The sequence below is a fragment of the Osmerus mordax genome, chromosome 9 (genome assembly GCF_038355195.1).
Source record: "Osmerus mordax isolate fOsmMor3 chromosome 9, fOsmMor3.pri, whole genome shotgun sequence".
Taxonomy (NCBI): Eukaryota; Metazoa; Chordata; class Actinopteri; order Osmeriformes; family Osmeridae; genus Osmerus; species Osmerus mordax.
In genome coordinates, this window is record NC_090058.1 from 2,933,628 (window position 1) to 2,950,458 (window position 16,831).

Sequence of the window (16,831 nt, forward strand, 5' to 3'; positions counted from 1 at the left end):
ACCCACGGCTGTAGAGGAAGGACTCTGCCAGTGAGATAAATGAGGCTCCACTCTACGAGGAACTCCAGTCCCCCTGGCCCAGGGACACAGACCAGCCTCGCTTGGCAAAACAAACCACAACTCCATGATGCAACGCTCCTAAATACTGCTGACGCTTCCTGCGTCGTTGGCAGTTTGTGATTTGGCTAAGATCAGGCTTCAGACGCGCACTGTCTGACACTTGCATGCACACACACAAGCACCCACTTGCCCATAAACGCAACGCACGTCTGGTGTCGAACACACTTCCACGCGCCAAGCCACAGGCCCGACAGGCCCGAGTGATGTGGCGAGAGGCAGGGAGGCATTCAGGGAGCGCAGAGAGGTCAGGAGCCGGGTGGAGAGGGTGACACAGAGCTGGGATGTAGCCCCAGTCTCCTGACCTGTGAGTGTGTGTGTGCGCGTTTGTATGAGGGGAAAGGGGGTAGGGCTTGGGGCTCATTTTAAACAGGGCTGTTTGTCTTGGTCAGGGCCCATGGTGACAGCAGCACCACTGGTGATTTGTCTTAGATAGCGGTGTCGGGGTGGAGGGGGGGTTGGGATTGGGGGGGGACACGCCCCCTGTGGCCCTGGGGCCAGGGGGGGCGTGTCCTGAACAGGATGTCCAGCCATCAGAGGGCAGAGTGGAGTGGCTCTTTATCTAGGCCCCCCTCTCCCGAGTTGTTTTCTCTCCATCTTTCTTTCTCTCTCCCGATCTCTCTCTCGACCTCTGTGCGTGTGTGTGTGTCTCCCTCTGTCTGTCTCTTTCGCCTTGTCCCTTTGCCCCCCAAAAAACCGCAGGAGCGCTGTGTGCCTGCCAGGAAAAAGAAGGGGCCACGCCTCTCTCTTTCTCTCTCTTTGTTTCCTCTCTCTCTCTGTTTCCTCTCTCTCTCTCTCTCTCTCTCTCTCTCTCTCTCTCTCTGTTTCCTCTCTCTCCCCGTCTCTCTCTCTCTCTCTCTCTCTCTCTCTCTCTCTCTCTCTCTCTCTCTCTCTCTGCTCTACCTGAATAAATACGGGCTGAGCCGGTCTCTTATTAAAGACAGCTGCCGCAATACTGGTCCAGGGAAAAGGCTGCATGTTCAGGCAACAGGGGCCTCCGAAAGTGTCCATTCAGCTTTCACCCCCCCTCCACCCCCCCACCCCCAATCTTCTCCAACCCCACTCCATAGATCCCTAAAAACACTCTTCCCCTGGTGTGTGTACGTGTGTGTGATTCGCCATGCGTACACACAGGCGACCCACACTGTCAGGGTTTCAAGAAGGTGAGGCAGGCCTCGTCCCTGACAGCATCTCTGAGTGAGTGTGTGAGTGTGTGTGTTGTGTGTGTGTTTTACAGTTTACCTGTTGCTGGAGACCTGTTGTACCCATACTGTTTGATGTTCCATTGCAGAAGAGCTCCAGGTGTGTGTTGAAGTGCAGGCAGGTATGTTGTGATGAGGCCCAGTCATCCTGGATGAGGCCCAGTCATCTTGGATGAGGCCCAGTCATCCTGGATGAGGCCAGTGGAAGGTTTAGGTGGGTTTGGTTTGAGAGCCAAGTGGTCTGCTTCATCCCTGGGGATTGGTTCAGCTGAGCTTGGTGTGGGCCTGTAACTGTAAACACTTAGTACCACACACACACACACACACACACACACACACACACACACACACACACACAGGGCAGTCTGATGCCGGGAGAAGAATGGAATGTGAGTGGGAGTTTGGATATTTGAATACTCGACACATGTTACTGTTTGGGTCCTGTTTGTTAGGAAGATTGTTTACGTGTACATGAATTATAATTTGGATACGTGTGTGTGTGTGTATTTTGGAGAGATAGTTTTGCAGTGGGTGCTTACACACGAGGATTCGATGCGTTCTGGGGTTGTTCAGAAGTTCTGCAGGCGATGACAAAACAACGTACTCTGTTACGAGAAGAAAGAAGGGACAAGGATTGTGTGTGTGGCGTGTGTGTGTGCGTGGGGGGGGGGGGGGGTAGAGGGGGGGAATAGAGGAAAAGAGACGTTGGCAGTGCAGCACTTCAAAAAAAATCTACTAAAACCTCAAGTGCTGACAATGAAAGCTAGAGAGGGCGGTTGTTTGTGTTGGCCCAGGGCACTCTGAAATGAGTCCATCTCTCTGACATGGGTTGCTCAATGCGCTGCGCTAAATGCCAATGTGGATCCTATTTTGAAGTTTAGCTCCCCCTCCGTCCCCCGTCCCTCCCTCCTCTCCCAGCTTTCTTTAATTGGTGGAAAAAGTGAGGTTTCAGTCAGGAGCTGGTTGTCAAGCATCCGTCTCTCATCGCCATGGTGATAGGGATAGCAGCTGAGAGAGAGAGAGAGAGAGGGGGTGTTTAGTCTGGAACTTCTCTCCTGGGAACCCTGAGCTGCACACCAGGAAGTGGTCCTGCCCTCCAGCCCCCCCCCCCCCAGCCCCCCCCCCAGCCCCAGCCCCCCAACTCAGCCCCCCCAACTCAGCCCCCCTGCGCCATCCCCCAGCCCCATCCCCCAGGTCACTGGGGATTGAAGGGTTAAAACTCTGAAGGATGGGGGGTTGGGCTTGTAGATGGATGGGGAAGTTGGATCATCAAACTACTAGAAGGAGCTAGCTACTTGTGTGTGTGTGTGTGTGTGTGTGTGTCTTTCCCTGTACAAACAGACCTTTCATCCTCTATCCCTCCAACACGCACACACACACACACACACCCACACACACTGGGGCGTGATGTGTTGGATGTGTAGGGACTTGAGGCCTGCTTCCCCGTCTGGCTCAGAGCCAGAGATTAATGGCCGTCTGAGTGATGTTCTCCTCCCTGTGTTCTTAGCTCTCCACCCAGCCCCCAGACTTTGACAGGTGTGTGTGTTTGTGTGTGGATAGATGGGAGTGTGTGTTTGTCTGGTTTGGTATTTCATCCAAAGTGACGTACAGCACAGGGGGAAGATTTGAACCTACGATCTCTTGATCGTACAGCTCTAACCACCAAGCTGTACCCAGGCCTGCTCTCTCTCATGCTCTGCCGATGACACACTACCTAACTCTCTCTCTCTCTCCTCTGTCTGGCTTTCTGTATCTCCAGCACCCTCACCCTCTCTCTCTCTCTCTCTCCCTCTCTCTCTCTATCTTTTTCTCTCTCTCTCCCTCTCTCCCTCTCTCTCTCTCTCTCTCTCTCTCTCTCTCTCTCTCTCTCTCTCTCTCTCTCTGTCTCTCTGTGTCTCTCTCTCTTTCCCTCTCCCCCCTGGGTCTGAGATGGCTTTTCCATACGGCCCTGGTGCTGTGATCCCTGCAGGGGATCTGTGTCCACATGACCGGCCGGGGGCTGGGAGGTTGTGGGGGGGCTGAAGGGTGTGGGGAGGGTGTTGGGGGTTGATGGCAGGGGGGAGGGAGGGAAGAAGGAGTTGTTGGGGGGGGGGGGGGGGGGGTGGAGGCGGGAGGGGGGGGGGAGAGAAGAGACAGCCTGGGACTTCAGAGTGATGAGAGGAGATTGGCGTCAGCTGAGTGATGTTACCTCCAAGGGAGAGGCAGACACTTACCCATGCACACCACACACACACACCACACATATGCACACACCACACACACACCACACATATGCACACCACACACACACATGCACACCACACACACACACCACACATATGCACACACCACATGCACACCACACACACACACCACACATATGCACACACCACACATATGCACACACCACATGCACACCACACACACACCACACATATGCACACACCACACACACACCACACATATGCACACACCACACACACACCACACATATGCACACACCACACACACATACGCGCACACCACACACGCACATACCACACATACGCACACATACGCACACATACGCGCACACCACACACACGCACACACCACACACACGCACACACCACACATACGCACACACCGCACACAGCTTTGATGCTAGAGTTATGGGCTGTATGGTGGAGAAGGAGGCACCTTCCTGTGTGACCTCAGATGAACTCCCTGAGAGCACAGGTCTTTGATCTGCTTTTACCACCATTAGATAACGTCTCAGACACTCTCGCTTTCGCTGCGTCAGTTAGAATATTCAGTGGCAACGCCGTAAAATGGCATTTATGAGAGACATGGTTTGGCATGACTGCCGGGCTCTTGAACAACAATAGAACTTCCCGACTGTTTTTGTTTTCTCCCTTCAGTCTGTAGGCTTCGTGGCCGATGTTTAATTGGAGAGACATCTGATTAGCCTTTGGTCTTTTCAATGTGTGTTTTTGTGTGAGAGTGTATAAGAGTGTGTGTGCGTGCGTGTGAGAGTGTGTGTAAGAGTGTGTGTGTGTAAGAGTGTGTGTATGTAAGAGTGTGTGTGTGTGTATTTAAATTTAGTCATTTTTTATTTAAGAGTGTGTGTGTGTGTGTGTGCTTAATGAGTGGTGGAGCCTGAGAGACCACCACAGATCTACACCTCTGTAGAGTCATTTCCCTCCCATAGCAGCCAGACCCTGGGACTGGCAGACCGGTCATTTGCATGCTCAGAGCTCAGAGCCAACAGGATCTGATGAGGGCTTGGAAGCCAGAGCATGGCAGCAGGGCCGGGGCCATTTGACTTGCAAACACCAAGTCTGTGTCAGCACTGCACACAGGGCCTCAGCATCGCAGGGCTCAGGGTCAGATACCTGGAGGTCCAGCCCAGAGTAGATACCAGGAGGTCCAGCCCAGAGTAGAGACCAGGAGGTCCAGCCCAGAGTAGAGACCTGAAGGTCCAGCACAGAGTAGATACCTAGAGGTCCAGCCCAGAGTAGAGACCAGGAGGTCCAGCCCAGAGTAGACACCAGAAGGTCCAGCACAGAGTAGATACCAGGAGGTCCAGCCCAGAGAAGATACATGGAGGTCCAGCCCAGAGTAGATACCTGAAGGTCCAGCACAGAATAGATACCAGGAGGTCCAGCACAGAGTAGATACCAGGAGGTCCAGCCCAGAGTAGATACCAGGAGGTCCAGCCCAGAGTAGAGACCAGGAGGTCCAGCCCAGAGTAGAGACCAGGAGGTCCAGCCCAGAGTAGAGACCAGAAGGTCCAGCACAGAGTAGATACCTAGAGGTCCAGCCCAGAGAAGATACATGGAGGTCCAGCCCAGAGTAGATACCTGAAGGTCCAGCACAGAATAGATACCAGAAGGTCCAGCACAGAGTAGATACCAGAAGGTCCAGCACAGAGTAGAGACCAGAAGGTCCAGCACAGAGTAGAGACCAGGAGGTCCAGCCCAGAGTAGAGACCAGAAGGTCCAGCCCAGAGTAGAGACCAGAAGGTCCAGCACAGAGTAGAGACCAGAAGGTCCAGCACAGAGTAGATACCAGGAGGTCCAGCCCAGAGTAGAGACCAGAAGGTCCAGCACAGAGTAGATACCAGGAGGTCCAGCCCAGAGTAGAGACCAGAAGGTCCAGCACAGAGTAGAGACCAGAAGGTCCAGCACAGAGTAGATACCAGGAGGTCCAGCCCAGAGTAGAGACCAGAAGGTCCAGCACAGAGTAGATACCAGAAGGTCCAGCCCAGAGTAGATACCAGGAGGTCCAGCCCAGAGTAGAGACCAGAAGGTCCAGCACAGAGTAGATACCAGGAGGTCCAGCCCAGAGTAGAGACCAGAAGGTCCAGCCCAGAGTAGATACCAGGAGGTCCAGCCCAGAGTAGAGACCAGAAGGTCCAGCCCAGAGTAGATACCAGGAGGTCCAGCCCAGAGTAGAGACCAGAAGGTCCAGCACAGAGTAGATACCAGAAGGTCCAGCACAGAGTAGATACCTAGAGGTCCAGCCCAGAGTAGAGACCAGAAGGTCCAGCACAGAGTAGATACCAGGAGGTCCAGCCCAGAGTAGAGACCAGAAGGTCCAGCCCAGAGTAGATACCAGAAGGTCCAGCACAGAGTAGATACCTAGAGGTCCAGCCCAGAGTAGAGACCAGAAGGTCCAGCACAGAGTAGATACCAGGAGGTCCAGCCCAGAGTAGAGACCAGAAGGTCCAGCCCAGAGTAGATACCAGGAGGTCCAGCCCAGAGTAGAGACCAGAAGGTCCAGCACAGAGTAGAGACCAGAAGGTCCAGCACAGAGTAGATACCAGGAGGTCCAGCCCAGAGTAGAGACCAGAAGGTCCAGCCCAGATTAGACACCAGGAGGTCCAGCCCAGATTAGACACCTGGAGGTCCAGCCCAGAGTAGAGACCAGGAGGTCCAGCCCAGAGTAGACACAAGGAGGTCCAGCCCAGAGTAGAGACCAGGAGGTCCAGCCCAGAGTAGAGACCAGGAGGTCCAGCCCAGAGTAGACACAAGGAGGTCCAGCCCTCCTGATAGAGGGGATAACACTGTACAGTCCAGCACTGTTGAAAGCCTCCTGTGCTATTATGCTCCATCTTTGTAAACATGGCATTAACAGACACGGTCCGTCTGTCCTGGGCCTCATTGTTGCTTCTCAAATATTTCTGTGCAAATATTGATCTTCTCTGTTGATGAGTCATGCAGCAGGAATAATTGTCGGGGAGTGGTCAGACTGGTAGAAGGCTCTTTCTCTTTGTTGTTAATGACGGTCAGACCCAGAGTAAGGGTGAGGGAGGGAGGGAGAGAGAGAGAGAGAGGGAGATGGAGATGGAGAGGGGGGAGGGGAGGGAAGGAAGGAAGAAGGGGTAAGGAGGGAGAGGGGAGTTATGAGACCAGTCTGTGTGTATTCTGGTCTGTCAGTGAGTCTGAGGTTTTAAAGGAGAGGTGTATTTAGTGTTACCGTTTTTCCTCAGGGGACCCCAGGGCTAGACCCTTTCTCTACCGTCTCTCTCTCTCTACACACAGTCTCTCTCACGCACACACACACTTACACACACACACACACACGGCAATGCTGGTAGTCAGGTAGAACTCCCCAGGGGAAGATACTGCTGCCCTCTGTCCAGGTTTATGTGTGTCCTTGGTTACAGGCTGTAGGGTCGAGCCCAGTAGACTGAGACGTCTCCTGACAATTCTTTAAGAACACACACGTGAATATATATTTACATTTATGCATTAAGCAGACGCTATATATATATATATATATATATATATATATATATATATATAATATACACACACACACAAACACATATGTACACACACAAACAATATATGCAAACTTGTGTAGTAAGTAGAGGTACCAAAACCAAAAATAGCTGGTGCCCACACATATAGAACAGTGGAAAAGTGTGCGGGTGTTTGCGCTTTTGTATGTGTGTGTGCTCATTTGTTTGTGTGTGTGCTTGTGTGTGTGTGTGCTTGTGTGTGTGTGTGTATGTGTGTGCCTCTCCTTCCCCCCAGGGCCGAGGGTTGGGTGATGTGCAGGGGGATTAGCTGTCTCACACACCCCTCTTAAGAGCCATAGAAAGAAAACAAACTGCTGTCATGTGGGTCTGGCCGGCACAGCCTCACCTCACCCAGCTAACCATGCTAGCTGCTCCACCATGATGCATGCCTATCCCTCTTACACCTCCCCCTCTCTCTGTCTTTCTGCCTTTGTTTACCAACCCCCCCCCCCCCCACACACACACACACACACACAGACCCCTTCCCGCTCTCACTACCCCTCCCTCTGTCTCCCTAATTGAAATCCTCCAGCCTCTCCCTGTGGCTCGAGGTGATCTGGTAACTGATACCTGTGCAGCGTAAGAGCTCTCGCGGGGCCCTGCTGTTCTGCCACGGAGAACCAGGCTTCTACTCCCGAGATGCTCCGCCAAGGAGTCCCCCGGCGGGGCCTGCGGAGAGCGTCGCCCTGGCCCTGCTCTGAGGAGCGTGTGCCTCCCTCTATTGTTTACAGACCCATTTGGTTAACGACGACACTGATGTTACCTAATGATCCCCCCCTCCCAGCCCTGCTTGGTCTCCCGGGGCGACGGCCCTAGGAGGTAGCTAGCCGGCTGGTAGCGCTCGTTGCCGGATCGAGTGACCGCTGGCGTGGATGGCAGGGTGCCCTGCGCTGGCGGGAAGACGGCCTTGTGGCCTGGTCAGGCAGGCTCTACTGCCCCCAGCAGGCCAGACAGGGGAAGCGCAGGGGAGAGATTCACAAGCGTGTCCAGGACGAACAATGGCAGGTGACTGTCTGATGAGCCACGGTAGGGAAGCACTGTTACGGCCTTGATAGACCCACATAAACGCCTCTTTTGTTTTTTATCGTACGTCAGTAAATACAGACTTCGGCTAGGAACCTTTTCTCTGACATCAGCACACCGCTTGCTCTTGAGTTGTCAAGTCACTGCGGACCGGTCCACACGTCTCTAAGCGTTAATGTCAAGTGTCGTGCAGTGCTTGTGTTAACACTTTAAAAGGGGGTCCCTCTCAACTAAGTGTTACTGATATCCCTCCTGCTCTGTCTGGGAGCAGAGGAGGGCCGCTGACTCGTCAGCGATGATAAGATACACGATAACAGATGAGGGCTCTGTGGTCTCCTGAGCGGATGATGTCATAGCATGGAGCCCCCCCCTCTCGCTCCACTGCGGGGGATATCTCTCACACTGTCGCGTCCTGAAGGAAACTACATCCCATGGAAATGAGCCTGACCTCCGACCCCCGTGCGCTGAAAGGCTGACGTTGACAGATGGAGTATACCTGTGAGAGTGCTCGTGTTTGTTTTGTCTTAAGGGGGGCGCTGCCTCTGCTTTTTGGACAGTTCTGACACACACGGCTTTCCGAGGAATCGCTCAAAATGCAGGCAGTCGTGTTTTGTTGTTGCACGTTTGGTGTGAAGACAGAGAGGAACAAGTGGTCGGTTCTCTAAAACACACACGTGGCTCGCAACCACCTCCACATGTGCTCACACACACACACACACAGGCACACACACAGGCCCTGCACAGCAGGCCTGGTGCTGCCAGGGTTGAGGAGGTGGGGGCAGGGTGTGCTGCCAGGGTTGAGGAGGTGGGGGCAGGGTGTAACCGGAGACGCCTGAGGAATGCGGGGGGTGTTTTCGGAGGATGGCGCGGGGCAGGGGTGGGCGGAGGGGGCGGGGTGGGTGATTAGGGGGTGACAGCTGAGTACTGACCCCTCCATAATGACAAATCATCCGGCAGGTGTGTGGTTCTATCTCCCCCCCTCCACCCCCACAACATTCTCAGGCCTGGATTCCCAACCGCCACTGAAGCTGGGAGCGCTAAAGGAAGACTTCCGGACAGGACGACTGCTGTCCAAGAGGCTCTGGACTGGTGTGGCACAGCTACGCACCGGGCGCTGTGTGGAGACAACACCCCCCCCGTCCCACCCCCAGGCCTCAAAACTAGCCCCCTGTCTCATGTCCACTAAGACCTGTCTGTCTGACCCTCTGTCAGAAGGGAACGAGGATTCCGTCCTTGAACCTGTCTCGTAGGTAAGACTGGACTGATTGACGTTGTGTTATTACTCAGCAGTGTGGGTTCTGTGATCCGGTAGTCCTGTAGCGAGGAGACTGAGCGAGCCCTGGGCTCTGTCTCCAGTCATCCTCCTGACAACCTTCCCAGGAGGCCCTCTTTGATCCTCCGTGTGAACAACTGTCCCTGGATCAGAGAGGCTGCTGGGAGGGCAGACAGGTGCAGAGGTGCAGGCTGGTCTGGGGTCAGTGCAGGAGCAGCACTCAGACACAGAGATTCACTGGAATGGCAGCTGGCCCTTCTCTCTCCAGGCCCCGCGCTCCAGTGATTCATGGTTTCTGTTGTGGGGAAGGAGTGTCTTGTCAGTCACAGAGGACCTCATGCGTACACAGGGAGGCCTTTGTACGTGTTCCCTGTGAGGAGCCTTACAGGTGGGACCTGGAGCGAGGTGCCAGGGCACAGAGGGACGGGCGCCCTTGTGTGCGTCACAGCCAAAACAACGCCCGTTTGCTTAGTCACGTGTCTGCCAACGAACAGGAAGTGAGTCACTCTCCGCAGTGTAGGGTGTCTGGGTAGTGATCTGGGTAGTGATGTTCTCCACCAGAGCCCTGACAGGGGTCTGGCACATCCCTGCTCCAAACCCCCCTGTGTTTCCCCCCTCCGGCCCTGTCGGCCTCACAGAAGAAGAAGCCAGACGACCCTGCCTTTAGCTCTGCCACATCGCTCCCCGACGCAAAGACAAGCCGCTCGTTCTCAGTTGGAAACCACACGGAACCCACCGGAACGTTTTCGACACTTATCTTTTCACTTTGAATTAGGGATGGGGCTCCCAGTGGTTTTCCAGACAGCAGGAGCAGGGGCACACAGCCGGGGGCCCTACTGGAAACCCAGGATGGTTATTAGCCTCAGCAGGAGATGCTGCCCAGGTATTCAGACTTTCAACCCCAAGTGGAAAAACGTTTGCCGGCCAAAAGCCTCCGAACTGTTTGAGCGACTCAACCGGCATAAATATCGAGGAGAGGGGTTCAAAAACAACATCATGATTACTCCATCATCCGTTTTTCCAGTTATATTTTTTCCCCCCCAGAGTTCTCTCGATTATTTACTTTCGGCGATTCAACCGTCTCAGAGTTGGCTGTGGGACGTTGTTTCTGTACTGAGCAACACCTCTGTCACCCCCCGCACTGACAAACTCAGTCTCACACAGTCACGGGCATTCAGTGTCATTCTGTTGTCTCCTTCACGTGAAACCAGCCTACCCGTTTCCCCCCCCCCTCCTCCAAGCGACATAATGGACCAGTCCAAAGTGACCCATATTTACCCAATAACAGGAGGCTTTGAAAAGGCCCGTATCGGGTTGCAGTTAATGCTCCAGTGAGGCCCGGAGAGTGAAAGATGTTACCGGCCAAATCGTCTTGGATTTCAGGTCCCTGTGAACAAAAGGCAGCCCAGTCCTCAGAGAGAAGGAGATGGAGAAGGTGGGTGGGGGACGGGGGTGGAAGGGAGAAGTGTAAGCCTAACTTTGTTTCAGACGGTACACACACACACACACACACAGTGTTGGAACGGTAGCAGCAGCGCTGGATCAAAGCAGAGTCGTGTTGAGTGTCTTGCTGGTGTCACTCAGTCGCTGCGGTCAGTGTCTGGGTCGTCTTTGAACACGTCTTGAAAGGAGTCCGCCTGCTTGAGTGTCTAGCGTAGACTTAATGTGACGGGGTGTAACACAACTCTGTGCTGCATCTCCTGTTCTCTAGTCTGCGCCCTGTCAAATACAGTCATGCAAACACATTTGTATTCTCTCTACAGTAAAAGCTGAGATAATGGATTGTAAGAGTGTGTTCGTGCGAGGGAGTGTGTGACCTTTCGGAAGCGTGTGTGTGTGTGTGTGTGTGTGTGTGGCAGCAGAGCTGGGGGAGGAGATGCACTTATAGGACCAGAGTTAATGGCGCAGAACTGAACTAACCTATGGTGTTAGGGGGGAGCAGAGGCCAGACAGGGTTGGTTTAAGACGGGGAAGAGGACTGGTGATGATGATACCCAAAGGTGATTTTACTCCATAGCGTCTACCTCCCTCTCTCTCTCCCCCTCCTTTTCCCCCCATTATTCATTCTATTCCTCCCTCTACGACTCTCTCTCCCTCCCTCTCTCTCCCTCTCTCTCTCTCTCCCTCTCTCTCTCCCTCTCTCTCTCTCCCTCTCTCTCTCCCTCTCTCTCTCTCTCTCTCTCTCCCTCTCTCTCTCTCTCTCCCTCCCCTTAGGGGCGGGCAGGTATAAAGTTACACAGTGCTCTCAGCTTTCTTGGAAGGAATGACCACATGAGTAGCTTGGGGATTAGATTAGCAGGAAGAGCAGACTTAGCTGGGCTGTAAATAGCCCGCTTTTTCACCGTTAAAAAGGCCCGGTACAATATAATCAATAGACAGCACTCCTCTGATGGAAGGAGTGGGGCAGGAAGCTATCTGAGCCTGCCTCCCTCAAGTGCTCTGTGAAGGACAGGTTACAGGAGCTCTGGCCCTAATGAAGTTATTATTAATCACTGGACCTCCTGTTTTGAACTTGTGTGTTGTTTCTCTAGTGGATGATGAGTGGTCTTTATGTGCACAACCTGATAGGCCACTTGGCTCTGCTCTCACTTCCCTGATCTGTCTACATCATGTGCCACAAAAAGTGTATTTTTGTATTCTGTGTCCTGCATAGTTTGTTTGTACTGGTAGCCTGCTTAGTAATTTCGATTTCATTCTTTTTGTCTTGCTTGCTGCAATGCCACAATTCAGCACCTTCTACTACTACTATAAGATCAAATAAGCTGCATTGACAACTTGGACATACAGCGAGAAGAGGCACGCAGACATTTGTTTGCGCCAAGAACCCACATCATAGAGACTAACATCACGTGAACTACCTCTCGTATAGCCCACACTTTTACTCTCTCTCTCCCTCTCTCTCACACACACACATCCTTCTCACTCCCCGAGCCTCCCCACAGGTGTTGGGTTACGGCCCAAACCTCTCTCTCTCCCTCTCTCACTCCTCCAAACCGGAGGAGAAATCACAGTGGGCTGTCTGTGGGCTCGCTTCCTATTTCACTTTGAAGTTTCCTTGTCTCTCAGGGACATGAGCCACAAAGCCCAACTGGTGTGGGGGCTCCAGACCTCTGCGCAGGGGCTGGGCGGCTTGGAGGGATGGGGGTGGGGGGGGGAGAGGGACAGCGCTGGGGGGGAGAGGGATAGGGGTGGGGGGGAGAGGGACAGCGCTGGGGGGGGGGGGGAGAGGGATAGGGGTGGGGGGGAGAGGGATGGGGCTGGGGGGGGGGGGGAGAGGGATGGGGCTGGGGGGGGAGAGGGATAGGGGTGGGGGGGGGAGAGGGACAGCGCTGGGGGGGGGAGAGGGATAGGGGTGGGGGGGAGAGGGACAGCGCTGGGGGGGGGGAGAGGGATAGGGGTGGGGGGGAGAGGGACAGCGCTGGGGCTGGGCGGCTTGGAGGGATGGGGGTGGGGGGGATGGGGCTGGGCGGCTTGGAGGGATGGGGGTGGGGGGGGGAGAGGGACAGCGCTGGGGGGGGAGAGGGATAGGGGTGGGGGGGAGAGGGACAGCGCTGGGGGGGGGGAGAGGGATAGGGGTGGGGGGGAGAGGGATAGGGGTGGGGGGGAGAGGGACAGCGCTGGGGGGGGGGGGGAGAGGGATAGGGGTGGGGGGGAGAGGGATGGGGCTGGGGGGGGGGGGGAGAGGGATGGGGCTGGGGGGGGAGAGGGATAGGGGTGGGGGGGGGAGAGGGACAGCGCTGGGGGGGGGAGAGGGATAGGGGTGGGGGGGAGAGGGACAGCGCTGGGGGGGGGGAGAGGGATAGGGGTGGGGGGGAGAGGGATGGGGCTGGGAGGGAGAGGGATGGGGCTGGGAGGGATGGGGCTGGGGGAGGGAGGCTTGCTGTCTCACTTGCTTTGGATCGTGGTTGGTTGAGGACTTTGTTAGCTTAGCAGTCCGAGACTGTAGAAGTCCAGTGAGGTGTGTGTGTGTAGGTTTCTCCCTAGAGTTCAGTCTGACAACCCAAGATTGTGTGTGTGTGTGTGAGGAAGGAAGGATTAGAGTGGGTGGGGCCATAGGTCACCCCTGGTCTCCTCCTTTCCAAGTGGATGAGCAGCCGTCACCACGGAGACGACAGGCTTGGAGGTATCTGACAGCTTGGCTGTTATTCCATCTTTGGCTCCCAGTGAAAATAAACACGGTGCCTCTTGCCTGTGCTTGGGAACCTGAAAGGCATGTCTTGGCAGGCTACATCTGGAAGCACTTATCAAATAAAAGGCACCTATAATACTATAATAGAGGCTTGATGGAATGGTGCTGAAGCACAAGGTGTTTGTGAACGTGTGGGTGGGTGGAAAGATCTTGGGTGTGGAATTGAAGGAAAGCAAACGAATGCTGCAGGAACGCTTCTACGAACTGCATGGCAACCTGTTAGCCAGAAGGAGGGCCAGAACCACACCCCTATACGGTGACAGCTATTGACCCGCCTTTTTACTATGTAAGCGGAGATTTAAATCCGATTTTTTGAGACGTCTAATGTACAGCGACTTTCTGGATTGTCACTGTGTCTTTTGTATGAAGTATTTGAAAAACAAAGGGAGATTCAAGCACTCCAACACGGAGGATCCTTTAACAAAGTGGTGTTTCTCTGGGTCCTGGCAGGTATCTGAACCACGTGCGAGCCGCCCTGCCCGCGGATACGGCTGGAGGGTACAACTCAGGGCTGGCGTGTCATCGAGCCATCCAGGACGCCTTCAGCGGGATGTTTCCTGCACTGGGCTGACCCCCCCCCACCCCCGCCCCCCGGGGCAGAGGGAGCACCTCCACCAGGGGTGGGGGGATGAACTGGCTGGGTTGGATTCAGAGCGCCTCCCTGCTCTGGCCTGGAGCGAGGGCTGCCACCATGGTGTGACGGCTACGATCAGAATGTACAGATTATCGTTTTGTTTTGTCCTTTTTTTTCCTTCTTTTTTTTTATATAAAGACCATTAAAACACATCCGTTTGTCTATGCCAGTTATTATTCAAACACAAGCATATGTATAACGTGTTCATGTCTTCATGATCATTCACCATGAAACCCAGCAATGACGCTTTATTGTAAAAGAAAAACAAGCAGTATTTAGTTACGTGGAAAAATGTACAACACAAATTCTGTCTTCTGTGGCATTCAGTCTGCAGTCTCACACTTCTGCCTCTTCGGTGCTGGTTCCTCTGGGGGCTCTGAGGAGAGGACGACAAGTCGTTTAGGGAACTGCCAGTCAGTCACTCAGCATGTCAGTGTGTGCTTGTGTGTTGATCCATCATGCTGTGTCAAATGTGCTTCTCACCTGTCTGTCTGCTCTTGTTGCTGAGGAGGACCTCTTTAGGGAGGGTAAAGCTAACGCACATCATCTCCTTATTGGGCGCTACGTTCCTCACCAGATGCACGGAGCACCTTCCTTCGAGGGGGAACCCGATGCTCGCAGAGGCCCTCTCCAGCACGTCTTTACGGGGGTCGTCCTCCTTAGAGAACCCGTAACAGTGCACCTGAGGGAGGGTTACGTCACAGGAAAGGTCCTGGTCTAACAGGCCTCTGAAAGCATCCAGGAACTCCAAGGCTAGCGCGGGCAGATTCATGACGATGTGAACGCCGGCTGCTCCCTTCAGTAGGGCAGGCAGCTCCTGCTTCAGGGGGCCCTGGATGAAGGCCCGGCCGTCCAGGTTGAACGTCCTGACCTTGCTCTCCACCTTGTTCAGCTTGCAGTTGTGTTTCAGCCAGCGGTAGGACTCGGGGTTGAGATCGTTGGCCAGCACTGTGGAGCCTCGCCGGGCCGCCGGGACGGCGAAGGGACCCACGCCGGCGAACACGTCCAGGACGACGTCGCCTCGCTTCAGGAGAGCCACCACGCGCTCGTGCTCCGTGCTTAGACGAGGGTTCCAGTACACGCGGGAGAAGTCGAACTCGTAGGTCACACCGTTCTCTTTCACCTGCAACAAACAACAACAAGTGTTGTTTGTAAGAGACGGACGTCCTAGTGTCCGGGAAGCGTTTGATAGATAGGTGCTAAACACAGACAGATCCTAGAAGTTCATTTATGTTGATTCAACTCACTTTGGCCACCATGTTCTCCTCCCCGGCCATGACCTCCATCTTAAAGTTGCGGTAGGTGGAGTCGATGATGTTGGTCTTATTGACCACACAGGTCACCCCAGGGTTCTTATCCATTATGACTCGGCCTGCAAATGGAAGACGGCAGACAATTATACACACCGACTGAAAGCGGATGAATCAGCACTCCCTTTATCCCCTCATACTTCATGTGTACTTATCCTTAATTGATCATCCAGGAAACTCAATCTCATGTGTGGTCAAGAGTAAGAAGTGCCTTTGATAATGGAACATTGATTATGCCAACAACATGTTTTGTCTATAAGAATGATACAGCTATTATGTCTCACGCCTTGATGAGGCAATAGCTCAGGGGTTAGAACATGGATTAAATAAAATAAAGTATTGATTGCTAAATCAATACATTGTTATTATTACCTATGAGGTTTCTGTATGGCAGCTGATGGTCTCTCAGGTTCAGGTGAGCTATGTGTCCTACCCGGCTGAACCCCGACGTCACATCCTGTCCCTCGGGAAGCACAGCTCTCAGCACCTCCTCAGTCTTCAGGTTGTCATAGGAAAGATGTAGCTCGTACAGCTGCAGCTCCGGAGCTACGTTTAACCCCTTCAGCACCTCCGACTCAGCGTCACTGAAAGAGCTTGGTGACGACACGCTGGCAGGATCCAACAGCAGGAGACGGTAATCGCCCCCGCCTTCTCCTGTGTCCTCCACCACTCTCGTCACACCTGGTCTCTGGAGAGCCACCTTCTTGAAACTCTTGACCAGTTTGTTGAGGACCTCCTTTGGGACACGTAGAGCTGGGACCACTATGGTCTGGGCAAAGGCCTCTTTGTCGAGGCAGGTCATGCCGCGGACCTCCGGAGGGGCAGTGTAAAGTCTAGACTCCATGACATAAGGTTGGGGCTCGGGTATGTGTCTGGGATCACTAACAGAACACGTTTGCTCTGTATGAAAGACGCCAGAACACAGGGTGTGACGTAGATGAAAGAACCTCACACGCTGTCGAGTTTGTAGACTGTTAAAGATTCTGGAAACAATCCTGCAAAGACATACATGCGTTTTACTAACATAATCTAGCTAGCTAGTGAGTAGTGTTATTGTCATTGGAAGGTAACCTAGAAGAAAAGGTTACCGACGTGGTTATCGTGTTTCAATAGCTTTTAAGAATTAATCATGCAACAAACGTGTTTTACGTTCCCTGCGTCAACTTGAATCATAACAAAAATACATTTAAAATCACATTTGTAGCTACCAGATGATCTTGTAGCGTCTCACCTCAACATTGCCACTGCTTCCTTGTGCACATGTTCATACGTAATCAGTCATTGACATGTTTAGGCTAAGCCTATTGGTCGAATAG

At 53.8% G+C, this 16,831-nt stretch overlaps 1 protein-coding gene across 1 annotated transcript; it reads right to left on the reverse strand.

Annotated features, from left to right (window-relative positions):
• Positions 1–14,272: 14,272 nt before the first annotated feature.
• On the reverse strand, positions 14,273–16,776 carry trmt5 (tRNA methyltransferase 5). Its single transcript, XM_067243818.1, has 5 exons — positions 16,747–16,776; positions 15,888–16,510; positions 15,453–15,577; positions 14,689–15,328; positions 14,273–14,581 (listed from the first exon to the last, which is right to left on the reverse strand). Exons 1-5 carry the CDS (start codon positions 16,752–16,754, stop codon positions 14,529–14,531), a joined length of 1,449 nt encoding a protein of 482 aa, XP_067099919.1. The 5' UTR covers positions 16,755–16,776; the 3' UTR covers positions 14,273–14,528.
• Positions 16,777–16,831: the final 55 nt, after the last annotated feature.

Bases quoted from the DNA above. Each gene is read 5' to 3' on its own strand.
- trmt5 (XM_067243818.1), bottom strand. The intron at 15,578-15,887 runs GTAATAATAACA...TTCCATTTGCAG, and splicing joins GCCATACAGAAACCTCATAG to GCCGAGTCATAATGGATAAG. The intron at 14,582-14,688 runs GTGAGAAGCACA...TCCTCTCCTCAG, and splicing joins CAACAAGAGCAGACAGACAG to AGCCCCCAGAGGAACCAGCA.